Source organism: Solenopsis invicta, chromosome 12, assembly GCF_016802725.1.
Source record: "Solenopsis invicta isolate M01_SB chromosome 12, UNIL_Sinv_3.0, whole genome shotgun sequence".
Taxonomy (NCBI): domain Eukaryota; kingdom Metazoa; phylum Arthropoda; class Insecta; order Hymenoptera; family Formicidae; genus Solenopsis; species Solenopsis invicta.
In genome coordinates, this window is record NC_052675.1 from 347,416 (window position 1) to 363,815 (window position 16,400).

At 48.0% G+C, this 16,400-nt stretch overlaps 1 protein-coding gene across 3 annotated transcripts in view; it reads right to left on the reverse strand.

Annotated features, from left to right (window-relative positions):
* Positions 1 to 1,342: 1,342 nt before the first annotated feature.
* Positions 1,343 to 16,400, reverse strand: part of LOC105202433 (protein Mpv17) — a 42,888-nt gene continuing 27,830 nt past the window's right edge. For 2 of the 3 annotated variants that reach the window (XM_026139732.2, XM_039455335.1), the window contains 2 exons: positions 15,730 to 15,951; positions 14,712 to 15,661 (listed from right to left, as the gene is read on the reverse strand). In XM_026139732.2, the coding sequence (XP_025995517.2) occupies positions 15,533 to 15,661; positions 15,730 to 15,951 (351 nt within the window). In that variant the 3' untranslated portion in view covers positions 14,712 to 15,532. Of the gene's footprint in view, positions 1,471 to 14,711; positions 15,662 to 15,729; positions 15,952 to 16,400 lie in introns of those variants that run through there. The other variant, XM_039455336.1, reaches the window with a different exon arrangement.

The window sequence follows — 16,400 nt, forward strand, 5'->3', positions numbered from 1 at the left end:
GGGAAAAAGACTACTGAGGCCAAAGGTGCTAAAGCACTTCCCCGTGTCCCTCCTATGCCCGGTCAGGACCCCTAAGCCGACATCTTTAAAGTTCTGCAACACAATAAGACGGCCTCCAATGTGCTGTGCAGGACTTTCGATAAACAAATAGATATAGCTCTAATTCAAGAGCCCTATGTCTATGAAGGTCTAGTCTGCAAACTAACAACCAATATAGATAAGCTTATCTACGCGAAAAAATATAGAGAGGCTAAGGACCGCATTCCTCCTTAAAAAACACGTTAAATTCCTACCACTACCTCAGTTTGCTTGCAAAAACCTAGTGGCAGTATAGGTGATGCTGCCAATAGATGAAGGATGGCAAGAGGCGATAATAGCCTTGGCCTACTTTCTAGGAGATGCAGTTGAGAACCCACTACCAGAAGAGATCAGTAACATCATCCAATATTGCCGAAAGAGAAATAGAAGCCTTATCCTCGGCTGCAATGCACACCACAAGGTTTGGGGCAGCACGGATATCAACAATAAAGGTGAGTGTCTATTTGAATATCTGTCAGATCAACCTAGACATAGTCAATAGAGAGAAGAAACCCACTTTCGTTGCCAGAGCCAGGCAGGAGGTGCTTGATCTTACAATGGCTACCTCTCTGCTTAGCTCCAAGATTGCCAACTGGCATGTCTCCCAAGAAGCCTCACTCTTGGATCATAGGCATATGGTCTTCGATATGAGGGTGGGGAGCCCAGCGGGGGAACTGATAAGAATCCTTAAGCTCATGGACTGGATGCTGCTAGGCGCTGCTGGGAGGTGAACTACAGGATTCCAATAAAGTTATAACAAGTATAGAGGATCTGAGCCTCAACTGGCTTGCACAACATTATCCATTAGACCTACGAAAGTAGCTGCCATATAAAACACAAAATGTCCTCATCCACAATGTCATTGTGGAATCAAGGCTTGGAGGAGATGCGCTCCTTAGCCAGAAGGCTTTTCGATAGGGCCAAGAAAACCAAGAACGGTATAGGAAGGGATCGGTATAGGAAGGCCCTCACCGACTACAATAAAGAATTGAAGAGATCTAAAAAAAGAAATCACGGAGGAGCTTCTGCGAAAACATTTGCGACTTTCCTGTTGCGGCTCGTCTGCAAAGAGTAATGGCAAAGGACCACTCCAATCAAATTGGCCATCTGCTTAAAGCAAATGGCGAATACACGAATTACGGTGGGAAAATGTTAAAGCTTTTTTTAAGGGGGCATATACACCCAGGAGGCCAAAAAAATGGCAATTTTCTGGAATTTTTTTTGGAAACTGTTGGAGTTGGGTTTTTTTAGTTAAGAATATATATTTTAAAGAAACTTCATAATTTTTTTTATTAAGAAATTGCGCAAAATGACAGAGATATGGTGTCATGAAGAGGCAGCCCTAAAAAAATCGCCCAAAGCAGTACCAGATGTATCTTCGCCAAAAATCAACTGAAACAAAAAATGTTTATGGAATCTTAAAATATATAATATCTTTGGCGTATCGGGGCCGATTTAAAAAATATCAATTTTTGACAAAATGGCGGGCGTTTAAACTTAAAATTTATATTTTCAAGACAAAATTCGTTCGTTTTCTCGCTTCCCTCAAAAAACTAAGAGGTCTAAAAAAATCTCCCTCCAATACGCGATAATCATATGTAAAATAGCCAGTATAAATTTCAAGCAAATCGGTTCAGTGTTTGTTGTTCGCTGCTCGGAGCTTGTACGCAAGCTAACACCAATACAACTTGGCGTGATAGAGATGCCCGAAAGATTTCAGTTAATGCGCTTGTAGCGTTTGAAAAATTTAACTTTTATTTCGCTGAGATTGATTCTCTATTACCACGACACGATTACTCCTCGGAGTTCGACTACGAAAAGGCGCGCTTCCGCCGTTTGCGAGAGCCTATATAGCCTGCGACACAATCCGTTCTCGAGAGTCTCACGTGAAGTTTTCGCGGTTTCTCAGGGAACAAGTCGTACCGGGCTTAGCCGTTCGAATACGCGAAATCGTCGCGTATCGAACGTCGATTGGTCGGCTACAGCGCGCATCGCGCGACCACGCGCGCGATCACGCGGACGCCAGACCGAGCTCACCGCTCCGCTCCGATCGGCAAACAATAACATGTTGACTCCAAAGCCAAGAATCGCCGGAAATCGAAAAATGATAATTTCAACGCTTCGCAACATTCTTGGCTTTGGAATCAATAATTAGGAAAGAAGTTGAAAATTGCGGCGTTCCGTAACATTCCGCCCGCCGTCGTTGATGCGGTCAACGACTAATTGATACAGGCCTCGCAATCGCCGGACGACGACACCGGTAGGTGACCAGCTTAGCGATAGGACGAGTCAACTCGGAAGTCGCCGTACGCACTGTTACGACGCGGACTCGCCCATCGTCGCCTAGACGCACGCTAATGACCCTCGCAAGAGGCCACTTGGTCGGAGGGTTGATCTCGCTCCTCAGTAGGCACAGGCAACCCACTTCGATGTCGGAGTTGGTCGTCCACCACTTTGGTCGATGGCTGAGAGCGTGGAGGTATTCTTGCGACCACCTATCCCACAGCCGATCCCGCATACGCTGCACTAGCTGCCACCGGCCGAGGCGGCCAGCGGGTTCGTCCCGTAAGGATGGCTCCGGCACGGCGTTGATGGCCGATCCTACGAGGAAGTGGCCCGGGCTAAGTCCTCCAGATCATCCGAGAGGGCCTGCAACGGTCTCGAATTCATGCAGGTCTCCACCTGCGCGAGAAGCGTCGTCATCTCCTCGAAGGTGAGAGTGGTCTCACCTAGCACCCGCCGAAGGTGGTGCTTCATAGATTTGACGGCAGCCTCCCAGAGGCCACTAAAGTGAGGCGCCGCAGGCGGATTAAAGCGCCACCGTATTCCCTAGTTGCTCAAGCCGTCACTCGCCTACCCTCCACGGTGCTGTCTGCAAAGAGGTCGCGCAATTGACGATCGGCACCTATAAAATTAGTACCGCAGTCAGAATACAGGGTATGGCACAGTTCCCGACGAAAAGTGAAGCGTTTCAAGGCCGCGAGAAACGCCTCTGACGAGTAGTCGGAAACGACTTCTAGATGAACGGCGCGAGAGCTCAGGCAGACAAACACGGCTACGAAGGCCTTGTACGCCGTATGCCCCCGCCCTCGACTTGTCCGCAGCATGACTGGCCCCACGTAGTCGACCCCTGCATGTAGGAAGGGTCGAGATGAAACTACGCGAGGTCGCGGGAGATCGGCCATTCTCTGCGTCGCCGTTGCCGCCCGCCATCGCACACAGGGCAGACAACGGTGGATGGCGGTCTTAACTGCCGCTCTCCCCCCAGGGACCCAGTACCGCTGTCGGATCAGGCCCAAGGTCGCCTGAGTTCCACCGTGCAACACTGTGCGGTGGCAGTCCTCGATGACGAGCCGCGTCAGATGAGCCATCTTCGGCAGAATCACGAGATGCTTCTCGTCGTATGACAACAGCGAGTGCCGCAATCGTCCGCCCACTCGCAGAATGCCCTGATCGTCTAGGAACGGGCTCAGCTTGACCAGAGAGCTCCTCCTTGGCAGTGCTTGACCACGCCCGACCGCGACCAGCCGCCTTTCCCACTAGACCGACTGCGTTAGCCGTATCAGAGACAGGCGAGCAACCTCTAGCTCGTCCACATTGAGGGATGCTCCTCCACCTCCAACAGCCGACCGAACGCTGCCCAGCCACCGTCGACACCAGGCAGCGACGCGGATCAGCCGATTCAGCCCGGAGAATCGGGTCACCCAAGTCGGCTCCACAGGATCGACCTCCATGTGATGGGACCGAATGCGCACCTCGGGTAGCTCCCGGTCCGCAGGGAAGGCGGAGGGAGGCCACTCAGTCATCTCCTTCGTTAGCCAGCCAGGGCCCGACCACCACAGCAGGTGAGCCACGAGCTCGCTCGGCCGCACTCCCCTGGAAGCGCAATCGGCCGGATTATCGCAGCCCAGCACATGTCGCCAATGAGCCCCCGGGACCGTTCGCTGGATTTCCGCCACGCGATTGGCCACGTACATCGTCTAGCGAGACGGGTGTCCCTGGATCCAACTCAAGGCCACGGTAGAGTCGGACCAGAGGAAGACCGGCACGCTCTGCAGACTCAGCGCGGACTGTACATGTGAGACCAAGCGCGCCAGCAAAGCAGCACCGGCAAGCTCCAGACAAGGCAGCGAGACCTGTTTCAGAGGCGCCACTCTAGTCTTGGCCATGATAATTGAGCTGGTGCTCTCCTCAGCAGACCGCACGCAAAGATAGGCGACTGCTACGTACGCCCGCTCGGAAGCGTCAGCAAACCCGTGGAACTCCAGCTGGACATAATCGGAGAAGCACCGCAACCACCTCGGAACGCGAATCCGCCGCAGCAGGTGGAGCTCGGACTGAAACGCCCTCCAAGCAGTGGCGTCCGCGTCAGCCAACGGATCGTCCCAGCCAAGACCCTGAAGCTACGTTGTCTGGATATGAATCTTGGCTCTGATCACGGCGGGAGCCAGCCATCCAAGCGGATCAAACATTCGGGCAGTCTGAGAAAGAACGGAGCGCTTCGTGGGAACTGCTACTGAAACTTCACTAAATGAGAAGGTAAAGTGATCTGAAGTCGGATGCCATTGCAACCCGAGAGTAGGATGGCTTTCGAGAGGTAGCCACGAAAGAGAGGATGATGTCAGCCGGTCAGCTGGCGGGATTTTCTCCAGAAGGGCGGCATCGACCACTTCTTCACGGGGAATCCGCCCGCAGAGCAGATGCGTGCCAACTGCCGTTGGATCTCTTTCGCTTCCTTGTATGTGGCGGCGCCGGTGAGGACGTCATCCATGTAAACGTCCCGCCGTAGGGTCGCCGCTCCGAGGGGATAAGCGCTCTCCTCATCATCGGCCAACTACCTGAGAGTTCTCATGGCCAAGAACGGAGCGCAGGCGAGACCGTAGGTAACCGTGTTGAGCTGATATTCCCTGACGTCGTCGGTCCTGTTGTGACGCCAGAGAATACGTTGCAGGTCACGATCGGCCTGATAAACCTGAATCTGCCTGAACATCTTCTCGATGTTCGAGGCTATGACGTACTTATGCGCACGCCACCGGAAGAGAACGTCTGCTAGGGCTGGCAGCAGGTTTGGTCCCGGAAGGAGATGTTCATTTAGGGACCCGCCGGAAGCGAGGCTAGAAGAGCCATTAAAGACGACTCTCAATTTGGTGGAGGCGTTCGCAGCACGCAGCACGCCATGAGGGAGATAGGACGTTCGACTGGCGAGGCGATCAGGCGAGGGATCAGCAAGTGACAAGTGTCGCAGATCCTCGTAGGAACTCGGTGTACATCGTCCTCATGGTCGCGTCGCGGTTGAGTCGCCTTTCGACGTGCGTTAAGACGCGAAGCGCCGTGGTGCGAGAGCTCGAGAAGTCCGGTAGAAGCTCCATCAGCGGGAGGCCCACAACGTACCGCCCATCCTGCAAGCGACGATGAGTCTTGACGAAGTGGTCCTCCGCCGCCTGCTCATTGGGGGTAAGTGGAATGGTCGTTGCGGATGGAAGCTCCTCCTGCTCCCAGAAACAGCGCACGCTTAGTGACAGGTCGTCTCCTACGGAGCACTGCAGCGAGCTCGAGCGAGGAAGCTCGTCCTTGTCCTCGTCCGTGAGGTCACCCGATATTATCCAACCTAAAATAGTCCTTTGTCCGATAAGCTGGTTCGGAACTCCACGTCGGAGGCCGTCGCGGAGAATAGCAGCACAGGCACCGACGCCGAACAGCACCTCAACGGGATCATTGGTTAGGTAGTCAGGATCGGCCAACTCCAGTCCGCGCAGATGGAGCCAGTCGCCGGCGCTGTCACTGCCGTCGCTCGTGTAAATGGTGAGGCGAGGCACCACGAGCGCCTTGATCGTCACCGTTGGTCCGCCCAGGCGCTAGGTAAAGGCGAGTTTAACCTTTCCCCGCGAAACAGCGGTCTGTACTTCGCAAACACCGAAGATCGCGTGAGCAGCACAAGAGCGCGGCAATCTTAATCGCTTCGCCAAGGCCTCGGTGATGAGAGAGGTTTCTGCGCCAGGATCGACTAGCGCGCGAGCCGCATGTTCCCCTCCGAAACGGTCAATCACGCGGATACGAGCTGTAGCTAGCAGCGCGGTTGCCGGCTCGTGCGCCGACCGGTCGGCGTGATGCGACGTGCTCGCGAGCGCGACTTCGCGGGAAGCATCGTGCAGCGAGGAATGATGATGCTCCCCGCACACCGCGCACGATCTCCTTGATGGACATTCGCTCGCCCAATGTGACCCGAGGCAATTGCGACAAAGGCTCCCCTCCTGCACGTACTGCATGCACTCTGGAGGAGTCTTCTTCCGGTATGCTTCGCATTGCATCAGGAAATGCTCGGCTTTACACAGTGGGCAACGGCTCCGCTTCTGCTCTTGGCCCTTCACGTGGTGAACGCGTGTCGCCTTCGCGTCGCTAGAAGTGGCCTTTGTTACGATGCTCCAGAAATAATTTTAACTCTGCGTACGACGGCGGATCCGTACGATCCCGGAGCAGTTCCTCCCAATCGAGACGCGAACTCGGCTCGAGTCGATCGACCACGGAGTGAACAAAAAAATCCTCGCAATTCGTGATTGGTCGGCCGATGCACTCGAGGTTGTCAATCGTTCCGGTGGCTCCTAGATAGAGCCTTCGCAACTCACTCGCCGAACCGTTCTTCATCTTGCCGAGCGAGGAAAAATTCGCGAAACACGAGCGAACTAACAAGCGCTTGTTTTCATAGTATTCCTGAAGCCGAGTCCAAGCCCGTTGGTAATTTTCGCCTACGATAGGCAGCGGTTTAATGAGCGAAGCGGCTTCCTTCTCTAAGCATGTTCGCAAATAATGCAGTTTCTCGACGTCGGAAAGATGCCGATTGTTCCCGATGATCGAGCGAAAAAGGTCGCGAAATGACGGCCAATCTTCGAACTTGCCCGAGAAGTGCGGCATGGTAATTTTGGGCAAGGTCGTACGAGGAGCGTATGAAAGCAACTACGGAAGCTCACTCGTGGGCGGTCGCGGTTCCGCTCCCGCAATGTTCCCGACGAGCGAGCGTCGTAACGTGGTAAACGCGGTGCGTTGCGACAGATAAACTTCCTCGGTTTCGGCCGCGTAACCGTCGCGAAAATAATCGCTATCCTCGTGATCATCCCAGTACTTACTGTGTAATTCTATGTGCCTGGCCTCGAACCTCTCCCAATTTTTGTCGAGTAACTAGAGGCGGTTCTTGATCACGTCGACTGTAATGTTCGCGGCACCGAGCTTTCGCATGTTTTCCGCCGCGTTGGCTATATGGCCACGCAGTTCGACTTGCAGTCGAACGGCACTCTCAAAATCCATGCTCATCTTTTCAGTCTACAGCTCACAGGTAGTTGCACTCCGAAAGGCACTGAGGAACGGAGTCACCACGGGTGTCACTAATGCACTGCACGCGCCGGCGGAATGATCCGGCTCGAAGGACCAGAATGTTCGCTGCTCGGAGCTTGTATGCGAGCTAGCACCGATGCAACTTGGCGTGATGGAGATGCCCGAAAGATTTCAGTTAATGCGCTTGTAGCGTTTGAAAAATTTAACATTTATTTCGCACTGAGATTGATTTTCTATTACTACAACACGATTACTCCTCGGAGTTCGACTACGAAAAGGCGCCCTCCCGCCGTTTGCGGGAGCCTATATAGCCTGCGACACGATCCGTTCCCGAAGGTCTCACGTAAACTTTTCGCGGTTTCTCGGGGAACAAGTCGTGCCGGACTTAGCCGTTCGAATACGCGAGATCGTCGCGTATCGAACGTCAATTAGTCGGCTACAGCGCGCATTGCGCGACCACGCGCGCGATCACGCGGACGCCAGACCGAACTCACCGCTCCGCTCCGATCAGCAAACAATAACATGTTGACTCTAAAGCCAAGAATTGATCGCCGGAAATCGAAAAATGATAATTTCAGCGCTTCGCAACATTTTTGGCTTTGGAATCAATAATTGGGAAAAAAGTTGAAAATTGCGGCGTCCCGCAACAGTTGTCGAGATATTTCTGATACCAGTTTGAAAAATGTTTCAAGAAAAACGTGTTTGAATATTCAACATGTTTTTGTTAAAAAAACATGAAATTTTTTTAATTTATACAGAGTCGTCAATTCCAGAGCCATAGTACAAGTCCTCTGCAGTAGATATACGTATCGTCTAAATTTTGTTGTCGGCGACTATTCGCGCTTCTTTCGTTTGTTCCTGTGCGCGTACTTCGGCTTGCGCTATGCGGCGATCATCTTCACGCGTAGCATACTAGTGTGTATTCAATCAGAGAGAAATGCCCATAATGCTCATTATTCGTAATATTGAAGTTATACCATCGTTGAATATGCAAGCAGCTATGTCTGCGGCAATTTTTACTGTAATAGCATTGCTGTGCATTGTTTTTGGAGCTATTTTCCAAAAGTATTAGACACGAAACTGAAGGGACAGGCTATGGTCCAACCACAATATCTCAGCGGCGCGCGATGCGGTGTAGCGCGCCAATATGCTATCAGGGCTATAACTTTATCATTTTTCGAAATTTTTATTTGAAATTTTTACCAGACATTCTCAAAATATTAAACATTATAAATATGTAATAATCAAACAATCGATTTTTTTGACCTTCCTAGGTATATATGTCCCCTTAAGCATTCATTCTCCCGACATATTGTCACCACCGGTGACAAAACGAAAAGGGAGGAAGGGTCCTCGCTGTCTCACTACCCTCACTACCGCAGAGTTAAAAGACTAGCCAATCAGATCTTTATGCCAAACAAGGTGAAGTAGACAATTTCATCTTTCAAACCATACAAATCTCCTAGAGGCAATGAGATTTTCCGGCCCTGCTTTAAAAGGGCATGGAATATCTGATGCCACACATTACAAACACAGCTTTATGCTGAAGTATATCACCAAACATGGAGGCAGGGGGAAGGTTCCGATAGCGCACATCTCGATAACCCACCAACCAATCATCTTGACTTATCTAACCCAACCTACGGAAAATCTCTAGGCATTAGCTATTGTGAGTGGTTTGTGTGCTATCGGGACCCGCCGGGAGGCAGGCTAACATGGTCTTTATAGCAAAGGGTAAAGAGTGTCCTAGTCCCCTAACCCGTGCGCTAAATCGTAGATCAATCACTCACCTCCTTCATGCTAAAGAGCATGGAAAAAGTGCTGGACCAATATCTCAAAAATGAGGTGCTGATTCATGCTCTATTCCACAAAAATCTGCATGCTTACCAAAAGGCTAAATCCACCACTACCGCCTTGCATCGTCTGGTGAGCAGGCAAATGCCGATAGCACACCATCACTCACAGCGACGATGCCTAAAGTCTTTCTCTCGGTTGGGTTAGATAAGTCAAGATGATTAGTTAATGAGCTATCGCACCGTGCGCTATCTGATCCCGTCCCTGGTAAGCAGCATAGAAAGGGCACATGAAGCTAAGGAGATAGACCTCTATGCCTTCATAGACATAGAGGGTGTCTTCGACAACACGTCGTACGACTCTATCGAGGAAGCGGCTAATGGGAAAGGATATCACCCAGCTGTCACTACTTGGATCAAGGGCATGTTAAGTAAACAAAGGATCAAAGCCACAGTGGCTGGGGAAGCCGCAACCATCACCATGGCAAAGGAGTGCCCCCAAGGAGGTATTGTCACCATTTCTCTGGTCGGTGGTTGTGGATGATCTTTTGAACACACTAACGACCAATGGATACGAGGTGCAAGGCTATGCCGATATAGTGATTACTATCAGAGATCAGCTGGACGCTATCGTTTCACACAGTACGCAAAAAGCTCCAAATATCACGCAACAGTGGTGTAGAAGGAAGGGACTACGCATCAACCCCGAGAAAACCATCATCATGCTTTTTACCAGAAAAAGGAAGCTTCATCTTAGAGCACCTGTACTGGACGGCACGGTGGTTGGCTTCAAAACAGAAATTAAATACCTTGGAGTTATCCTGGATCAGAAACTGACATGGAACTCCCATCTGAAAAAGGTTCAATCTAAGACTGCCTTAGCATTCCATACCTGCCGCAGACTTTTAGGCAGAAATTTAAGCCAAAAATGATTCTCTGATCATATACGGCTATTATCAGATTCATGGTCACATAAACAGCCGCAGTATGGTAGCCAAAAACCGACCAGAGGGCGGCGCAACAACAGCTGCAAAAGATTCAGAGGCTTGCATGCTTCAGCATCACGAGGCTATAAAAACCTGCCCCACTACAGCTATGGAGACCCTTTTGGACCTGCAACCCCTCCACCTACAGGTTCGGAAAGTTTCCGGGGGGCTCCGGAAGTCCGGGGGGCTCCGGTAGTCCGGGGGGCTCCGGTAGTCCGGGGAGCTCCAGAAGTCCGGGGGACTCCGGAAGTTCGGGGGGCTCCGGAAGTCCGGGGGGCTCCGGAACTCCGGGGGGCTCCGGAAGCATGCTGCACGCGTTCCCGGAGCCCCCCAATCATGGACCAGGGCAGAACACCTGGAGAGGTTTTAGTGGGTATGTCCCCGTCGACATGTCGTCGGCGGGGAAGAGTCCCACATAACCACCAGGCCTCCCCCGGGGCCCGGGGCATGCGGTAACGCATTTCCTCTCCGTTATCCAAAAAAAAAAGGTTCGAAAAGTTGCCGCCAGCTCGGCAATCCGCAGGGGCACACCCAGGCAGAATGCGCGAATAGGCCGTTCTGCCCGGAGTGTGCCTCCAAAGGTAAGGCGCCCAACCACTGCCCAGGCGGTGAGGAGTGCGCCAGGGTTCCCTCGGCCGCTCGACCGGGGAAGAGGGCTCCCCCTCCTCCGCAGGGTCTTGGGGGAGGAGGGTCTTGGAGACTCCGAAGAAGATCGGCCGCTGACATCTCCGCCTCCCGCCCCGCCCGGCGCTCAGGCCGTGGATGGTGGTGTGTCGGAGGGGCCAGTGGCCGACGTCGACATGGAGGAGACCCCTCCCGTGATGGAGACCTCTGTCGGTGAGGCCTTCATCACGGGAGTGATCGAGATATCGTCGGAGTCGTCCGGAGCATCTAGGCTCCGGACGAGTCCGCCGACTAAAAAGAGGTGCGAGGCACTCGACAGTCCGAGTGCCGCGCACCTCCCCCGGGTGAAGGTGGTGCTCGAGCCCCTCCCTCTCCCGCAATGGGAGAAGCGAGTGGGATGAGACTCAAGCACCCCTCTCAAGAAGGCGTTGAGACCCCAGGCGGAGAGGGCGTCGACGCCCTCTCCCCCGGGGTCGCCTATCCTCGGAGGAGATAGGGCCGTGGAGTGACTCCCCTGGGGGGGGGGTCATTACGCGACTCTGGGCCTCGTTTCCGGCTGCCCCTGCGCTCGGGGATGCCCAGGAGACGAGGACCCTGGCTGTTGGGCCGCCCGATGAGTAGGGGTATCCGCTCATCCGGTGAGCCGGCCACACGAGGATAGGAGGTAGGCCCGCTCGGTTCCTAGGGACCACTGGACCTTGGGTAGGGGGTTGGCGCGGAACGGGTAAGTTCGGCGCTCGCCTCCTGCCCTAAAGGAGCGCGGGGGGGCGTGCGGTGTTTTTCACGGCGCTACCCCGGAGTGGACAAGGCCGCAACCGACGTATCTCGGTTGCCGCCCTGGCACGTCCTCTCCCAATCTGACGAACTGGGGGGCTCACGCTCCGCCCCCGGGGGGAAGGCTACCGAAGAAATGATGTATTGTCGGCCGGGACCTTCCTTTATCCGGGGCGAGGTGGCTCGGTGAGGTTTTTAGTTGGTAAGCGGGTTAGGGCGAGCCTGGTCGCTGAAATTACGTGGCCGGGTTAGCACCGCCCTGACTCGAGTCCAACACTACCATGGTTTAGCCAACCTGGTGTGCCACGAGCATTTCCCTCATCGTACCAAAAAACAAAAAAACAAAAAACTCGGCAATCCGAATCCTCAACTACTACACACCTCTGTCAATCGGTCAGACTGGGCATATGAGGATCCTCACAACTGATGGCATGTGCGACATAACTCAACTCCCCACGGATACGACAGAGGATACGACGGAGGACAGAATTCAACTTCGCGCACAACTACGAAGCTGTCTACACAGACAGAGAAACATTAGCACTGGGAGGGACCCCTTTTAAAAAGGGTGCCCTACAGTGGTTTGCCGACGGCTCCAAAACAGCAAAGGGCGCAGCGGGAGCCGCTATGAGCAGGTCTAACTGACGCATATCGATCTCCTTGGGTGAAACGCCTTCTATTCCAGGCAGAAATATTTGCCGCCAACTCATGTACCATAATCAATCGGGACAAAGGTATGAAAGGCGCAACTATTGATATACTAACAAACAGTTACGCAGCGATTAAGGCTGTTACAATCTACTCATGTAGCTCTGCACTGGTCTGGGAACTAACCTCTTAGCCAAGAATCACACTCTGGTAGATTCCAGGGCACGAGAACATTAAAAATATTGAGAAGGCAGATGAGCTCGCAAAGAAAGGGGCACGCTCACCTCCGACAGGGCCGGAGCCTTGGGCCGGGGTCACTGCCAACTACATTAACCCTTAAACACGTAAGTGGGTCTGAGAGACCTCATATGAAGTTTTGAACGCTTGCTATGTGAAGACGGAATGAGATAGGAAGTTCGGACCAAGACGTAAAAAAAGTTTGAAATCTCCTCTTTCAATTGATATAGTTGATCAACTTTTTTGGTCAACTAGAATTCGAACGGCACGGCAGCAAAATTTTGTTAGGGTCAATGCGACCCATATAGTGTGTAAGTGAAACTTTTTTGTATTTTACATAAAAAAAACTGGACAAAATACGTTCGTACAGGTCGATTTGCAGATGTTACTCGCATATACTCTGTGTAAAGTTGGAATACTATAAAATGTTGTGGAAAAAAGAGTTTTTTCGAAATATATCATGAAACACATCAATTTTCAATTTTAGACACGATTTAATCAAAAATTCCTCATTTTCGCCTTGTTACATAAGTACATTTTTTAATAGAAATGACAATAATATAATTTTTTTTGAAAGTATGAATCTTTAGCTTTAAAACGCCGTATTGTAAAGTTTTTTGTTGCAAAGATATGATTTTTTTTTTTTTAAGTGGATTTTTAGATGCCCAAAAATACCTCATATTCTCCATGTTACATAATTATTCTTTTTAAAAGAAATGACTTTGCCAAATTTTATTTTGAAAGTGTGACTCTTTAGCTTTAAAACGCCGTATTTGAAAGTCTTTAAACCTTTGTTGTTGCAAAGATATGATTTTTTGAAGGAAAAGTGGATTTTTGACCAATTTCTCATTTTTGCCTAATGGTTTTGCTTTTATAACTTTACAATAAATTATTTGTCGGCAATGCCGATTATGCAGTCACACTCCTGAGATTTTGAACTTATGTTTTAAAAAAAAAATCGTAGAAAAATATTGATTGTAATCAAAATTATAGCTTCTCAAAGTTGAAAAAGTATCCCAAACCCAAAAATGTGTTTCCGTATTTTACAGAATCGGTGTGTTTAAGGGTTAAAAAACATAAACAAACTGGGAGGACGATCTAAAATCCTCATACTGGAACGGCATTATAGGACAGACCAAAAAGTTCACAACATACTTGCAAACACGAGACTTACTTTCCCTGGGCAAAAGAGATCTAATCACCCTGATAAGCCTCCTCTCTGGCCACTGCCAACTCAAATACCACCTGAATATAATTGGTAAAGCTGAGGATGATGGCTGCCACTTCTGCATGGAGATGGCCGAAACAGCTGAGCATATCATGTGTGTCTGTTCGACCGTCGGCCATCTCAGACAAGAATTTATGGGGGAGGACACTCATCATCCCTGACTAAATCAGGGAATTAAATCCCCGGCGAGTCGTAGGGTTCTTCAATAGCCTCGACTTGGCACAACTCTAAGCTAGGGCATTGTCAATAGACCTCTCTAGGTCGCGGTCACGCACTGGCGTCTGTCCGCTACGGCCCTCCTTCCTTTATCATCATCATCATCATCGTCATCATTATCATCATCATCATCAAAATCAGGCATATTTTCAAATTGTGGTAATGCATACTTGAAGAAAATTACAATGTCTGCAGTCTAAGCATAAACTTAAACTGTAACTATAATTTCGCTAAATAAATTGCAGCGACAAGAATGTGAAACTGTTTAAAATTAAAAGTTAAATCATTATCCGCACAAAACTTGTGTTCTGTTTGCTCGCACTGTCTCCCATTCCCGATCTTAATTCGATGATCAGCTGTGTGCTAATTCGATCTTTCCTATGATAAAGACTTCTCGCTCAGTACTGTCGTTTCAATTCGAGGCCGCATTAACGATTCGCACTCTCTCTAAGCGGAACCAGCATCTCAATTCGAGTGCATAATTATATTCGTGCATTCTCAAACACACAGAGAAATCAAACTGCTCGGATAAAAACTCGTCCGCTTCGCGCAGGCTATACCTGCAGTGGCCTGTAGGTCCGCTAAAAAGTTCCCTTCTTTTCTGTACGCACAGACTCGTATAAGATCGCAATGCCGGTGTTCTATGTTCTCCCCACTATGTTGTCAATGTGCGGAAACTCATTCGATTTCTCTCAGTGAATAGAGTATAGGTTAAATTACAACAGATTACATAACTTTGTGACATTACTTAGGTTAGAAAATAGATTTAAAAAAATAGGTTTTGTTTAAAAAAAAACATTATTTTGTTATAAAACTATACATTTATTCAGAATAAAAATAAAATATTACGGAATGTATACAAACATATTACGTACATCCTTCTGTATATGCAATATTGAAAACCTATAATACATGTAATATAAGCTAGATTTACAGTAGAATTACAGTAAACTTATCAAATAACTTCGATATGAAAATTTGAATAAATAAACCGCATTAGATTGTTGATGAGACATCAATATGCTTAAAGCGCCGCATTAGCACCGGATTAGCAAAATCCTTATACTATTGTTTAATTGTGCACTAGAAATGTGTATCGCCGAATAGTTAAATAAAATTTTAAGATGTATTATGACATACATATACAGGGTGATTATTAATAGTTGTATCCATTTTTTACCATAGGAGCATGATTTACCGACGGATATGTATTTCTAACATATTATTATATTAGAAATTACAAATACATCAGGAAATCTTGCTCCTATGGTAAAAAGTGGGTACAACCATTAATAATCAACTTTGTATGTATTTAAGTGTACATACATTCATGACATAACAACGCTTAAGTTTAAAAAGGATAACAAAAATGTGTAATTAACTGTTAAAATGTACCTTGAAAAGATTTGAAATTCTTAAAAAACTCACTATAAACGTCTTACAAATATCGGCTATTGTATATTAGCATTTTAGCGCTTCTACATAATAGTAAACTACTGAACAAAATTCCATAAACAATCATTAGAAGTCATCACTTAATAGTAAAGATAGAGTGACCATAACATAAAGGGGTCTTAATATTACTTCTACAATTTATCACGCTTATGTATATTTACATAAATTCATTGTTTATCCAAACTTGTTCTATATGAAACGTAGCTATTCCATAGTAAAGCAACTGATTGTACAACCAAAGTTTGATAATGCAAAGGTACCAGAGAAAAGTTCACAAGTTGTATCATAGGCCACAGCTAAAATAAAAATAAAATACTCGATAACGATAAGAATAAAAAAAATGGTAAATTTCTATATTTATTACCTTGTAATTATTCATCAAAATATCAGTGTATTCATTTGCCAATTTAATTTTCAATCTTTCAATATCTTTTCCTTGGCAAATACCAACAATGACTAATAAAACTCCTATAAATGTAGGCGCAAAAAACAGTTGATCGCAAGCAACCTTCTTAACTGCCACAAAATAACCTTTGGAGCCTACGTATTTATCTAAAATCCCATACCACGTTCTCGTCGCTGGACCCTATATGTGTTATTGACATATTACAAACTTATTTATTGCTACAAAAAAATTTTCTATATGATTTTATATTACTTACAAATTTTATCAAAATAATACTAAACACCAATAAAAGGAATTTAATAAAATTTTAATAAAATTTCGATGCTTAAAATTCTATTAAATTTGATGAAATTTCAATCAATTTGCAGCAAAATTTTAAAATATATTTCACTAAAAAGATTATTCTTTTGCGTTTAATAAAAAGCAGACATTTTAATGAGAATCTAATAAAAATATAATATTCTATTATATTATTAATATTGTTTAATGAAAAAAACATTTTATTGAAATTGTAATAAAATTACAACAAAAAAATAAAGAAAATTTGTAATGACAAATTAACGATATTTCGTTATATTATAATAATGCTTTGAAATTATAATGATGAAAATTACAATAAATTTTTATAA